At 43.9% G+C, this 14,690-nt stretch overlaps 1 protein-coding gene across 1 annotated transcript in view; it reads right to left on the reverse strand.

Moving 5' to 3' along the window:
* Nucleotides 1-10,434: 10,434 nt before the first annotated feature.
* DMGDH (dimethylglycine dehydrogenase) overlaps nucleotides 10,435-14,690 on the reverse strand; it is a 72,435-nt gene continuing 68,179 nt past the window's right edge. Inside the window, exon 16 of the mRNA XM_060235855.1 lies at nucleotides 10,435-13,921. Within this exon, the coding sequence (XP_060091838.1) occupies nucleotides 13,706-13,921 (216 nt within the window). The 3' untranslated portion in view covers nucleotides 10,435-13,705. The remainder of the gene's footprint in view (nucleotides 13,922-14,690) is intronic.

Genomic DNA, 14,690 nt, shown 5'->3' on the forward strand with positions numbered 1-14,690 from the left:
GGATAACTACCGTTGGCGCACATTTTCAAACGCAGATTAGAATTTCCCCTCCCATAAACACGTGCTTACCATTTAGCCTCATCTATCAAAAGGCTGAGAGAGATCTACGTTTTGAGATCTAGATCTAGATTTTGAGTAATGATGTATCCACTGCTTTGATTTTGGTCTAGTAATATTTAACATTTGTATAATTCTTTCAGTGATTGGAGTCTTCACATGCATTACCTACCTTTTTTAAGGACCTGTGAGATAGGACAGTGTTAATTGTCCCTACATTTTCATTGTGGGGTATCTAAGAGTGTGTAGCCTGTCAAGACTGTAAATATATGGCAGGGATGAGATTTTGACCATACAGTCCATGTTTTTGTGTAGCTGCTCCAGAGCACCTGCCCACTGCATGCCAGCTCTTCTTGCTTCTTCTCTGATGCGTCTAGATGTGCCTCATTCTGGTTTCATCACTGTCATTCCAGGACCAGGAGAAATAAAGAGCAGGGCTTCCTATCACATCTGAAAGAGCAAAAGCAGGAGATCACTTATTTTAATCCAGTCCTTCAAAATGTGCCAACAAATATGGAAAACAAAATGATGGCCCATGGACTGGAAACAGAGAGTGTGTCATTTTCAGAGTGGAGGGTGGTAAGCAGTGGGGTGCCGCATGGCTCAGTACTGGGCCTGATGCTTTTTAACTTGTTCATTAATGTTTTGGAGTTGGGAGTAAGTGAAGTGGCTAAGTTTGCAGATGACACTAAATTGTTCAGGGTGGTGAGAACCAGAGAGGATTGTGAGGAACTCCAAAGGGATCTGTTGAGGTTGGGTGAGTGGGCGTCAACATGGCAAATGAGGGTCAACATGGCCAAGTGCAAGGTAATGCACATTGGGGCCAAGAATCCTAACTATAAATACAAGTTGATGGGGTGCGAACTGGCAGAGACTGACCAAGAGAGAGATCTTGGGGTCGTGGTAGATAACTCACTGAAAATGTCGAGACAGTGTACGACTGCAATAAAAAAGGCCGATGCTATGCTGGGAATTATTAGGAAGGGAATTGAAAACAAATCAGCCAGTATCATAATGCCCCTGTATAAATCGATGGTGCGGTCTCATTTGGAGTACTGTGTGCAGTTCTGGTCACCGCACCTCAAAAAGGATATTATAGCATTGGAAAAAGTGCAGAAAAGGGCAACTAGATTGATTAAAGGGTCGGAACACTTTCCCTATGAAGAAAGGTTAAAACACTTGGGGCTCTTTAGCTTGGAGAAATGTCAACTGAGGGGTGACATGATGGAGGTTTGCAAGATTATGCATGGGATAGAGAAGGTAGAAAAAGAAGTACTTTTCTCCCTTTCTCTCAATATGAGAACTCATGGGCACTCAATGAAATTGCTGAGCAGTCAGGTTAGAACGGATAAAGGAAGTACTTCTTCACCAAAAGGGTGATTAACACATGGAATTCACTGCCACAGGAGGTGGTGGCGGCTACAAGCATAGACAGCTTCAAGAGGGGATTGGATAAACATGGAGCAGAGGTCCATCAGTGGCTATTAGCCACAGTGTATCGTTGGAACTCTGTCTGGGGCAAGTGATGCTCTGTATTCTTGATGCTTGGGAGGGGCAACAGTGTGAGGGCTTCTAGTGTCCTGGCCCTATTGCTGGACCTCCTGATGGCACCTGGGGGTTTTGACCTCTGTGTGACGCAGAGTGTTGGACTGGATGAGCCATTGGCCTGATCCAAAATGGCATCTCTTATGTTCTTAAACACTCAATTGGTATTCTAGTTCCCAAAAGGATATCAACTATCAGACCCCAACTGTTGCATTAATTTCTCATGTGAGAAATGCTCAAAATCTTACAACAAAGACCGTTACACTACATGGAACGAGAAGTGCAAAATGTTCAAGCTGGATTCAGAAAAGCAAAACGCACTAGAGATCCTATTGAAAATTTACTTTGGTTATTGGAACATAGAACAGAATGTCAGAACAAAATCAGCTGGTATATCATAGATCACAGCAAATCTTTTGACTGTGTTGATCAGGAAAACCTATGGTTGTTTTTAAAATAAATGGATGGGTGAGTATAATCCTTTGGTCACCAGAGAAGACCCTTTGGGTGAAGAAGTACCTCCTTTTATCCGTTTTAACCCGACTGCTCAGCAATTTCATCGAATGCCCACAAGTTCTTGTATTGTGAGAAAGGGAGAAAAGGACTTTTTGCCCACCGCAGAACCACTAATTTTGGAAGGGGTGTTGAAAGACCTGAGTCAGAACTCGTGGGCATTCGATGAAATTGCTGAGCAGACAGGTTAAAACGGATAAAAGGAGGTACTTCTTCACCCAAAGGGCGATTAACATGTGGAATTCACTGCCACAGAAAGTGGTGGCGGCCACAAGCATAGCCACCTTCAAGAGGGGTTTAGATAAAAACATGGAGCAGAGGTCCATCAGTGGCTATTAGCCACAGTGTCTGTCTGTCTGTCTGTCTGTCTGTCTGTCTATCTATCTATCTATCTATCAAAATTTTGCCACTGTGTGACACAGAGTGTTGGACTGGATGGGCCATTGGCCTGATCTAACATGGCTTCTCTTATGCTCTCATGATTTCTTTTTCTACTTTATCCATCCCATGCATAATCTTGTAAACCTCTATCATGTCACCCTGCAGTCGACATTTCTCCAAGCTAAGGAGCCCCAAGCGTTTTAACCTTTCTTCATAGAGAAAGTGTTCCAACCCTTTAATCATTCTAGTTGCCCTTTTCTGGACTTTTTCCAATGCTATAATATCCTTTTTGAGGTGCGGTGACCAGAGATGGATTGACTCAATCAAGAAAACCACAACCTTCAGTTTGCAAAACCTGAGCAAGGCAGTTAATGATAGGATGTGGAAAGGACATTTCTCTAGCCTCAGAGTTCAGTTGACTTGTTATCCTGCATCACAGGAAAGGGAAGTTTCCCTTTCTTAGCTTACCCCACCCCTGCAATTCCTCAGAGAACCCCTGCTTCTAAATATTATTTTGGAATATGTTGTTATTCAGAGTAGCATTCACAATAAAAACAATATGTTATCAAAGTAAAAATCTACAACAACCATAATGAAAACATTTGCAAAGGTAAATTTTAAAGAACCACTGTGTTGGGATTTCCGGTGTAAACCTCTAGGAGGGGTTGCTAAAGCTCTCATTCTTTTCCTTGCTAAAATTTGTACCAATAAGTATATAGGAAGTTAGAACGAGGTTCTTTTGCAGAAGTAGTGTCGATATACCTGGCTTATGTCAGTACTATTTCTTCAGGAGATTTTCTTCCAACATAACCTGGATACTATTGCTAAATTTGAAACCTGCAGCTCAGTTAGAATTTCTGCATTTAAAATGTGAAAAATAAACAATGTTAGTATTTAATTGACCAGAAAAGTTTGTGAATTTGGATCTTCACGTAAGAAGTAAATAATCTTACATGTGCAATTTAGCAGGAATTACATTCATGAAGGATTGGCCATAACCTAGAATGAGAGACATGACCAGTTTTTTTTTTTAGCAATAACACACAGGAACACAGTTCCGGCTGACTCGGTATCAGGGGTGTATGGCCTAATAAGCAAATGAGCTCCTGCTGGGCTTTTTCTACGGAAAAGTACTGTGTGAAACAATGGTGATGTCCGGGGGTGTGGCCTAATATGCAAATGAATTCCTGCTGGGCTTTTTCAGCAAAAAAAAAGCCCTGGACATGACTATGTATAACTGCCATGCTAGTGTTTAACTACCTGTTCTGGATGCAGGCCACTTATATAGCCAGTGTGGTGTAATGATTATGGTGTCAGGCTAGGATCTAGGAGGCCCACATTCAAATCCCCAGTCTACCTTGGAACCTCACTGGGTGACCACAGGCCAGTCCCACACACTCATACTTACCAACCTCCAGGTTGCTGTGAGGATAAAATGGGGAAGAGGATAATCATTGTTGAGCCACCATGTGTGCCCACTGGGGAGAAAGGCAGGGTATTAATGAAGTAAGTAAATAAATATTGTGGAATATCTGGATTTTCCAAGGGATTGTTCATTGCATGGGAGGACATCTGGAAACCAGAGTCAGAATTTAGGGTACTGTTTGCTATCACTATGAGTTTGTCTTTGTTTTAATTGCATTTTTTGGTGGTTTCTTTAATAATATGCAGGATTTTACTGTACATTGTTTTTAGTTTGTTTATTAACTGTTTCAAGCTTTCGGGAAGAGGGTTAACTGTATTAAGCAAGAGGTTGTATTAACCGAAATGCCTTTATTAAAAAGTTTATTATAAAAGACACAACAAAAATGGGAGAGTGGTTGAACTGATAAAAGTGATGGGGAAAGTGCAAAAATAAAATACAAGAAAAAGCACTCAACACAGTCCTCTTTCCCTTTTCCACCTGCCAACTAGCAAATGGTACCTTACAAAGTCTGAGCCTGTACAGATTGCAAACCCAATAGACTTATATAAATTTGGAAGTGTAAGACATTGCACCACAGCTTTCCTTTAGATATTGTGGTTGGTGTATTGTAGTTGGTGTACTTGCCTACTAAGAGGAAGGAATTAAAAGCTACTGAAATCTCTCCCATCATCAATATTATCTAATAATAGTCAACAAGGCCTGATCTGTGGGTACTTATCTAAAGACTGGGGTCACAAACAGACTATGGACTTTTTTTGCAAACAAAACCATAAAAACAGGTGGTGGTGAGATCACCTCAAACAGAGCAACATTTGTACATATACACACAATGTACCAAGCAGCAAAGGAGTAGATGGGTAAGCAGAACAGCAAGAGAGGACTGGTGGCAGGATGGCTAGAAGGAAGTAGGTGGAAGGGGAGAAGTGGTGGTTAGGCAGAGCTCAAAGGAGAGTGGTGGGTGGCCAGGCAGAGCAGCAAGGAAGGCGGAAGATTGGCAGAATAGTGAGGGGGTTGGCTGACAGAGTGGTGAGGAGGGGATGGCAAGGAGGTCAGAAAAAAGGGGGCCGTGGGTGGGCAAGTAGGAGGTGGAAACAGTGTTGTGTGTCAGCTGCTTTGAACCATGAGGAAAGGAGGGATATAAACATTTTAAATAAGGGTGAGGGGGAGTTGAGTGTGGAACAAAAAGAGCAGCTGGCAGTGGAAGGAAAGGGTAGCTGGGAAGGTATCAGAAGTCAAAGCAGAGAACAGGGACCAGTGAGGAGGTTTCCCTGTCTCTCACGGGTAAATTTCTGAGCAACACCCACTGATCTCCACAAAGTGGTGCTCCTGGGGGAAAGGTAGGCTTCCCAACCCCCCCCCCCCGCCCTGGCGGGGGACCCTCGAATTTGCGGCCTCCTCCTCCACTCTCCAAAAATCCGGAAAGGGGGGGGGAGAGAACATGCGTGTAGGCATCATGTCGTTGTAGAGCTCCTGCAGGTTTAGAAACCTGCAAACAGTTTTAAAAATGTGTGCCCTTTAAGGCTGCACAGGAAACAGGAAGGGCTTCATGGGAAAGGGTCAGTAACAGTTTTCATGGAGAACGGCCCCTCTCTTTCTTTTGCTTTCGTTTTCACGGCAAGCAAAGTTCTGCTGGAAGAAGACGAAGTAAGTATTTGTGTGTGAGAGAGAGTGAGGAGGCAGGGGATTCCCTGGTATGGAGGCCCTCTCCCCCTTTAGAAAGCGTGGGGGGGAGGGAAATGTCTACTGGGCACTCTATTATTCCCTATGGAGAACGATTCCCATAGGGAATAATAGGAAATTGATCCGTGGGTATTGGGGGCTCTGGGGGGGGGCTATTTTTTGAGGTAGAGGCACCAAATTTTTAGTATAGCATCTAGTGCCTTCTCCCAAAATACCCCCCAAGTTTCAAAATGATTGGACCAGAGGGTCCAATTCTATGAGCCCCAAAAGATGGTGCCCCTATCCTTAATTATTTCCTATGGAAGAAAGGCATTTAAAAAGGTGTGCTGTCCCTTTAAATGTGATGGCCAGAACTCCCTTGGAGTTCAATTATGCTTGTCACACCCTTGTTCCTGGCTCCACCCCCAATGTCTCCTGGCTCCACCCCCAAAGTCTCCTGGCTCTGCCCCCAAAGTCCCCAGATTTTTCTTTAATTGGACTTGGCAACCCTAGGGAAAGGGGACCCTGCAAAATTACATGGGGGAGGGGTCTACAACAGGAAATTGCCAATTTAGACTGGATTCAACCCAATGTCACCTTTAAGAAAAATCTAATCCCTGAGTGGCTAGACAAAATAGGCCCAAATCACTTAAAGTATAAGAGAATAATTTTCAAATGGATTTTTTTTCACTCCAGCTAGCACCATTGGCACTGCTGTCAGCTTCTATATTTTACTGTGACCTGCTTTGTAAACGGATATTCAGATATGTACAATGTAATGTCAACTTGCATTAAATCCCTGACAATGATAGGTGCTCATTATTCAAACTGTGTTTCTACTAGCATGTCTTATTTATGCTTCTGCTCCTTTACTGAAGGTCTAGATGTATTGATTCCTTTGCAAGACTTTGAACTTTTGGTGAAATGACCTTCGTAAAGGACAAAGAACATGGAGTATTGAATGGAATGAGCGCAAGTGCTGTATCATTTTCACAGTTAGTTTTCAGATTCGCAGGTCTCCTGAAAAGGAAACATTATAGCTTTGGACACTGATCAATATTTTATGAATTTGATGGCCTCTACAGCACTGACCATCCAGGTAGAAATGTCAGAAGCAATAATATTGGTGGAACGAGCTAGCCCATTAGGTGGGGAGAAAGAAAAAGAAGAATTGTTCATGATCCTATCCAAATGATTTATTCACTTACAAAATTTTTATCCAGCATTTCTGCCAATCAGGGCCACTCAGCTAGCAATTAAAACAAAGCATTATAAAAACACACTATAAAATGAATTAAAACCAAAGCTAAGATACAGAGACAGAAATTAAAACATAAGGCAGGAAGGGGGGATAACTGAGGGAATGCTAGATGAAACAAATGTCATTAGGGTTTGTAGAATCTTTCGGGCTCAAGTGCCGTGTTCTACTGGAGAAAGTTTTTCTTCCAGATGTTTCGTTCTCGGCTGTGGAGAACATCCTCAGTGGCGTTGCAGCCGGAGCAGGCACTCTGACCTTCTTGGCTGCTGTGCACTCAATGCACAGCAGCCAAGAAGGTCAGAGCGCTTGCTCCGGCTGCAACGCCACACAGCCGAGAACGAAACGTCTGGAAGAAAAACTTTCTCCAGTAGAACACGGCACTTGAGCCTGAAGGATTCTACAAGCTTTAATGATGTTACCAGCCGTGAAAACCTGAAATCTTTGAAACAAATGTCTTCAGCCACTGGCAGCAAGAGAAGGGGACTAGTGATAAATTAGCTGGAGACTTGTAATAGTTCATGTAAGTTTCAATCAAGAACTCTGATGATGTTACTGGAAATCCTTTGCACAACAACAAGGAAAAATATTGATCTGCAAAGGGTTGCCAATAACGTTTTTTGAACTCTTGGTAAAACTTGAGTGGATGAATAATTGTAAGTCTAGACTAAAAAGTTAGACAGATTTAAAGGTTTTTAAGTGATGGGTAGCACTAGTCTATCTAGTATTCCATGACAAAGTATTATTGATGTGCCTGGCATGAGAAGTGGTCAGAGTTATTTGTGATCTGCCAATAGGAGACATGGCATGGGGTGTTGGCTTATCACCAAAGTGCTGGAAAAAGGTGTTTAAATCCTTTCAGTGTTGTGGGGGGTTTTTAATGACGGATTTACGTCCGTTTAATCTTTGGCATAGGAACTGACTGTCTGATGCAGAGAGTGGAAGGGTATTGCTGACATTCGATGGCTTATGTAATGTTGAAAGATGAGCAAGTGAATGAACCCGAGATAGGTCCAGTGACTGTGTCATGAGTGAATATGGGGACAAAGTTGACATCTTGGTTTGTTCCAGAGTCGGTGTCCATGTTAGGAAGTGTGTTGTTGTGAATGAGAAGTTGCTTAAGGTTAGGAGGCTATCTGTAGGCAAGAAAAGGTTTGTCTCCCAAGGCCTGTGAGAGGAGCATAATTTTTCAGCATAGGTTGTAGATTGTTAATGATCTGTTGAACCAAATTGAGCTGAGATCTGTATATGACCACCAGCAGTGGTCATATGAACCTATCTTGTAGCAGGGAGCAGACGAGCCGCTACATGGGCGCAGAAAGTGTTTGCACCGACGTACGACTGGCGCCACCACAGTGGAGGGGAGTTACGTGGGTGGGGGGCCAAGCACCATTCCGCCCAAGGGCAGCAGCGCCTAAGGGCTGTGCCCGAGCGTGGGCAAAAGTGAGGTGGAGTGAGGTGGAGTATGGCATTAAGGCTGAGGAGGGGGTGGAATTGGGGGCGCGGCCAGGCTTAGGCAGCTCCCTGAGCAATTTGGCCCATGACACGCCCCCCTCCCAAGAGGCGCAATGTTACACCGGCAAAAATAGCAGCGTGTCCCATAGGCACTCATTGAAACCAAAAACAAAGATCACCTTCGCCGCTGCGGAAGCTCACAAATCCCTTAGGGAGTGGCGTGATTGCCTCGCCAATCCCCTCACACCTCAGGCTGATGAGCCCCCTCCCCAGCACCCAATCGCAGTCCCCCCCCTCTTAAAAATATTTCCGCTCTAACCTCGCACAACTCAGTTGTTAGGGAGAAGAGCATGTGGCGGGAAGCTCTGCCGGCAAGCTCCCGGCCATACAGACTTAGAGTGAGGGATAGGCAGGCACGTTGGTGACGGGTTTTGCACTGTGTGGTTGCTTTGACAGTATCTTTGACTTGCAAAGGGAAGAGAGAGGTCTCTCCCCTGGGCTAACTGCTCTTGTTTCCAGGTTCCGGGCTCCCGGAGGCTCTTCATGCGAGGACTGTATCTCCGTTTTGCAGGTGGGACTCCAACACAGAGGCTTCAGCGTGTGTCGCTCCACTGCCCCCCCACTCCCTCAGCTGTTTCTGCCTGCCGCTCAGAATGGAGCCCCGCTCACAGCGAGACTGCCTAGCGCACGCCAGGAAGACTGTAGCACTCTGTTCCGGAAAAATAAAGTCTGAGCTGTGCCCTCTGTTGTCTCTCCTGCTTGGCATCTGCTGCACGTTCCCTGGGCAACCCACCCTCTGTCAGTGGCCTCTCCAAGGGAATGCCTGGGAGGGTGGGCAGACTTGGGTTTGGGGGGGAACGGTCTATGAGATACCACGCTGCCTCTCACATGGCTGGCCAGGGGTGAGGAGTGCTGCCCCTCAGCCTATCCAGCCTGACAGCCTACCAGACCCTACAGGGCTGTTGTGCGCAGGGCACTAAGGAGGGGCTGATGAAATGGACTCAGAGTTCTGCGGCTGATGCACTCGTATTCTGAGTTCTGCGGCCTCCGGAGGGAGGTGTTCTGTGCACATGGCAGGGAGCATCAGGGCAACACATGGGGTCTCTGAGTGGGGGGGGGGTGTCTGCTGCTGGGCTGCTCACTCCCAGACACACATTCCAGCCGCTGTCTATGACAGTGAACTCCTGCACTTGGTACTTCTTGCTTGTCTGCCTGCCATTGCCAGAGTCTCTGACAGCAGGAGGATGTGAGGGGATTGACGGCTTCTCCGTGATCTCGTGCGGGCCTGTCTCACCCCCACCCCCACCTCACCACCAAGCCAGGCTTCTTGTGCGCGCATGCCCAGCCTCACTCCTGTTCCCTCCCCGTTTTGGTGGGACGTCTCTCCTTTGCCTTTGATGGTCTGCTCATCATTGGCTCCGTTCTCTTGTTTGGAGGCAGGTTGGGGATGGCTATCAGCCTCTCTGAGGCTGCCTCTCCCCATCCCTGACTGTCATGAGTCGCAGTGCATGTGCCAGGACTGGCCAATGGGGGGTGGGCTGGCCCTCCCCTCCGGCTGCCTCCGCCTCCCTTGCATGCCTACGCCAGCGGCATTGCCATGGCAACACCTCTCCCCTCCCTACGCTTCAGCGTGCCAAAGTCCTCAGGAAGTCTGCTAGTGGCGTGGTAGCTACGCTACGGCCGGCTGCCACTTATGTCTGGATTGGGCTGTTAATCTTCTAGTCGTTCCATGGCTGACCTCAGAGTGGCAGTCCTTCAGCAGAGAAGCTTTGAAGGGAGATTGCAATGGGAAATTGCTGAACTTGAGTCCATTCACAAGGTCAGAACCATGTACCCCATCAGGGCTGAAAAGAGACATGGGATTTTTATCTTACTACAGACACAAATTTTCTGCCCCATAGCATTTATCCTCTGCTCTGATCAAGCTGGTTAAAATACTTATTGCACCTCTGCATCCTGAGTCCCTCCTTTGGAACGCATTTTCCACCTTCTGACTGGCATTTAAGAATTCATACATTTCCATTCTTACTGGTATGTGACAACGGGAACATGGACTCTTAAAAGCTTATACTCAAAAAATCTTGTTGGTCTCCTGGGTACTAGACTAATACCTGTTCTACTACAAAACAACATGACTAACCTCTTAAACACTGTTTGCATCCTTTAATATCCAAGCTCTTCACAAATTACAATGAATTACATTTTAACTCATCTCAAAAGTTCCATATAATTTTATACCGGAGAATTAAAACAACATTTTGATTTAACAATATATTGAATTTTAGAAATACAGATGAACAATGTATAACACAATAAATGTTCATATGTTGTGGGAAACCAAAAACAACTTTATTCAAGGCAGTTTTCCACTGAATGGGTGTCATGTCTCCCTAGCCCTCAAACCTTCTTTATGTTGGGGCAAGGGGAGAGAGAAGAACTTCCAACTAGCATATCAATTACTTTTTAGCATTGTATCCATTGCAGCATAGTTCTAGAAATGTGACAGTTTTCCATTGCAACATAATTAGTGATGCCAGTTACTGAACCTGAAACTGTTCACTTCACTGATAACATACAAATCAAACAAAAGGATGCTAATATGACCCTTATGCAATTAAATCAGCAAGGCTACCTCCTCCTCCAGCAATATAACACCAGTATTTTGTAAATCCTTATATTTTAGTTCTTCATAGTTTGCATCCTCTTTCTCCTCTAGCATGTATCTTCTGCTCTTTTTAAAAAAGCAGCAAACAATGGTCTTCCCCATTCATCAAGGCTTTCACTATGTATCCATTCTGTGGGGATGGATATTTACTGTGTCAGATAACTGGTTTATCAAAGTATTGTCTACTCTGACAGGCTGGCAGTGGCCCATCAGGGTCTCAAGAAGAGAACAGTTTTCTTTCCCAACAGTTAGCACCTGAAATCCTTTAACTGGAAATTGAACCTGGGTCCGTCTACATTTATTTATTTATTTAAAACCATGCATGCCTTAACCACAGTCCTTTCTAAATTAGGCTAACAAGTTTTGTACTAAAGATAAAACCAGTTATTTTTAAAATGGCTGGAAAAGTCCTGGAGTGATTTTTGAATACTAGGGCACGGTGATTGAACCAGGAAGGTGCTACAGGCTTGACAGTAATTGGCACACGGTAATTTGGCACCAGGTGCTTGAGCCAGGAAGGTGCTACAGGCTTGACTATTCCTTTTTTCCATTGTACACTGAAAGTATTGATGCAAATCTGGTTTTGAACCTGGGTTGCAATCTGGAATTGCAGGTCAAAGACAAATCACAGTTTGCTAGTATGGAATCAGTTCACTTTTGGCACACAAGGGGAAAAGGGAGCAACACTACCCAGTGTCACAAAGTGCCAACCCATACTTTCATCTAATCTATCTGTTAATTATTAAAACTACATACAGGGCGGGAAGGCAGCATGGTACAACCTGATCTCAAAAGAGAAGCCAGGTTGCTACTTGGATGGGAGATCATCAAAGAAGACTGCAGAGTAAGGCAACAGCAAACCGCCTCTGCTTCTCAACTGCTTTGAAAACCCCTTGTTTGGGTCACCGTAAGTCAGTTGCAACTTGATGGCACTTACATTTGTATGGAAAATACATACATAAGAGAATATTCTTCCTTGAATTTTCTTGATTTGAATTCTTTCCACCCTCTAAACCTTTGTTGGAGTAACTTGGTTGAACAAGGTATTCAAAAAGATAGATTAAGGTGGGTAGCCTTGTTGGTCTGAAGTAGCGGAACAAAGTTTGAGTCTAGTGGCACCTTTAAGATCTTGAATCTGTTATTTTAATTATGCTCCTCACCCTCTACATATATGTATGGACTGATAAGGTCCATTTCATTGTATCTGAATAAGTGTGCATTTACACAAAAGCTTATGCCTTAGATAAAACTCTGTTGCTCTTAATAGTGCCACTGGAATCAAAATATTCAAAAGTCTTACTACATATATTTATGTATGGGTTGAAATTACATCAAAAGAATTTCTGGCTCAACATTAGGAAGAACTTCCTGACAGAGCGGATCCTCAGTGGAACAGGCTTCCTCGGGAGGTGGTGGGCTCTCCTTCCTTGGAGGTTTTTAAACAGAGGCTAGATGGCCATCTGACAGCAATGAAGATCCTGTGAATTTAGGGGGAGGTATTTGTGAGTTTCCTGCATTGTGCAGGGGGCTAGACTAGATGACCTTGGAGGTCCCTTCCAACTCTATGATTCTATGAATAAACTAACTAATCCTTCCTACCTCAGATTAGTTCTTTAGTAAAGATCTTCAGCCCCACATAAGAAAACAAGCAGTAACATCTAGTTCCACTAAGGTCTAAGCTGCAAAATGATATTCTAAATTTGTCCACAAAGCCATTTGCAATGGTTGCTTTGTGGTAAAGCGCTCTGAGCGCCCTGGAGTAATTTAACAGCTGGTGTCAGATCAACAGCTGAATAATGGGTGAATTTTAATTATTCTGTGGCAGCCTTTGCAGCAAGGTTCTGCTGGGGAAGATGACATGGTGCACATCATTTACCTCCAGATACATTAGTATGAATTCATTTTGTTCAGAAAGGGGGACACAGCACAAGCAGTAGTTTAAACTACAGTAGACTATGGCAGCTGTTACTCTTGCCTGGTGAAAACTGTTTTCCTCTTTAGTGCACATTTTACATAGCGAAGCTTATTTGTGCACAAAGCACCAAAGAGAGATACAGTCTGTTAGTTTATGCTGTTACCCAACTTTGTTGGAGATGCAACTGGAGATTGTAGCGCAAATCTCTCTAAACTTTCCTCACCTATTCCTGGTCTTTGTTCATATGGAAAAAAATTAGGAATTTACTGCTGGAGGGTGTAGTGATAGCCACAAGAATAGATGTCTTTAAAAGAGGTTAGACAGATTAATGGGGGATGGGTCTGTCAGTGGCTACTAGTCATAGTGACTAAAGGGAGCCTCCACGTTCAGAAGCAGTCAGCCTCTAAACACCAGCACCAGGAAGCAACATCAGAGGAAGAACTATGCTCAGTTGTCAGACCTCCAGAGGAATTGGTTGGCCACTACGTAAAACAGAATGTGAAACAGAATGTTGGACTAGATGGACTACTGGTCTAATCCAGCAGAGCTCTTCTTATGTTCATATGAACATCAAACATCAGGGAGAACAGTTAAGATAAGGTGATTAAAAGTAAATCAGAAATAAATATTTTGAACCTAAAATCTTTCTTCATGATTCATGAGAAACTTATGAAAAGCAGACCTCTCTTTCTTCCTTAGTGCTCAGTAAGTTTACTGACCAGAATCCTCATTGTGCATAAAAAGTGGGAAACATACAGGAAACAACTGTGAATGATACCATATTTTATAGGTAAATCACATACAGCCTCCTGAAGCATGATGTGTCTGCCTTGTTTAGCCTTTTGCACTCCCTCCCTTCTTCTGAAGACGAGTTCGTGTTGGTTCTGTCATCACCAGTGGTTCTTGCACTACAGTGGCTGGGTAATTCCTTCCAAGTAGTTCAACTTCAAGCTTCTGTCCAACCCTACTGAGTTCCACAGGCACATATGCAAAAGCCAGACTCTGATTAATACTGTAGCTGTAACTTCCAGATGTAGTATTTCCAATTACCTGAAAAATTAACCAAATAACAAATCTTGCATGAAAGCTCACTATAACTGATGTAGCTTGGGTTATTAAATATGCATTATAATGTCAAATATGTGATTGCACATAACACAGCAGATCTTATACTGGATCTTTTTATCCAATCAGAAAAAGCTGGAAATGTCCTTCTTTTCTAGGAAGCTCAGAACAGCAACTACAATACCTACAATATTGTCACTGAACTAATTTGGATTCAGATAAAGTAATATCACCAATATCACCTATTCTTTGGACCTATGCAGCATCACTGCTTTATGTCAATCCGTTCCAAATGACCATTAAACCATCAACCTCCCCCCACCCCCAAATAAATACATTAAATTCCACAAGAACTTATTATTCCTTTTGATACTTTACAGATTACAGTTATATGGAAAAGGTACATAGTTTTACAATAGTGTAAGAATCCCAATAGTGTAAGAAATTTTCCATTTAATTTCTATCTTTCTCTAGGATTTGGGAATCCTAGGGGCTAGCTAATGTAATGGTAGCGCAGTCTATGTTTTATGGTATGTCAAGTCACATTTGTACAGGGGCCGTTTTGTAGAAAAATAGGTGGTGGAGCTCATTAGCATAACCCCCCCCGCCAAGCCAAAAGCAACCCAATGCAAGAAAGGAGAGCCCTAGGTGAGCGAGGCCTGCTTGGGCTGGCTAGAGATCCAGCTAGCCCAAGCAGGCCTTGATGTCATGAGCGCCCCCCACCCCAGTCAAAAGACCAGCAAGTTACCCACTA

The sequence above is a fragment of the Heteronotia binoei genome, chromosome 4 (genome assembly GCF_032191835.1).
Source record: "Heteronotia binoei isolate CCM8104 ecotype False Entrance Well chromosome 4, APGP_CSIRO_Hbin_v1, whole genome shotgun sequence".
Taxonomy (NCBI): Eukaryota; Metazoa; Chordata; class Lepidosauria; order Squamata; family Gekkonidae; genus Heteronotia; species Heteronotia binoei.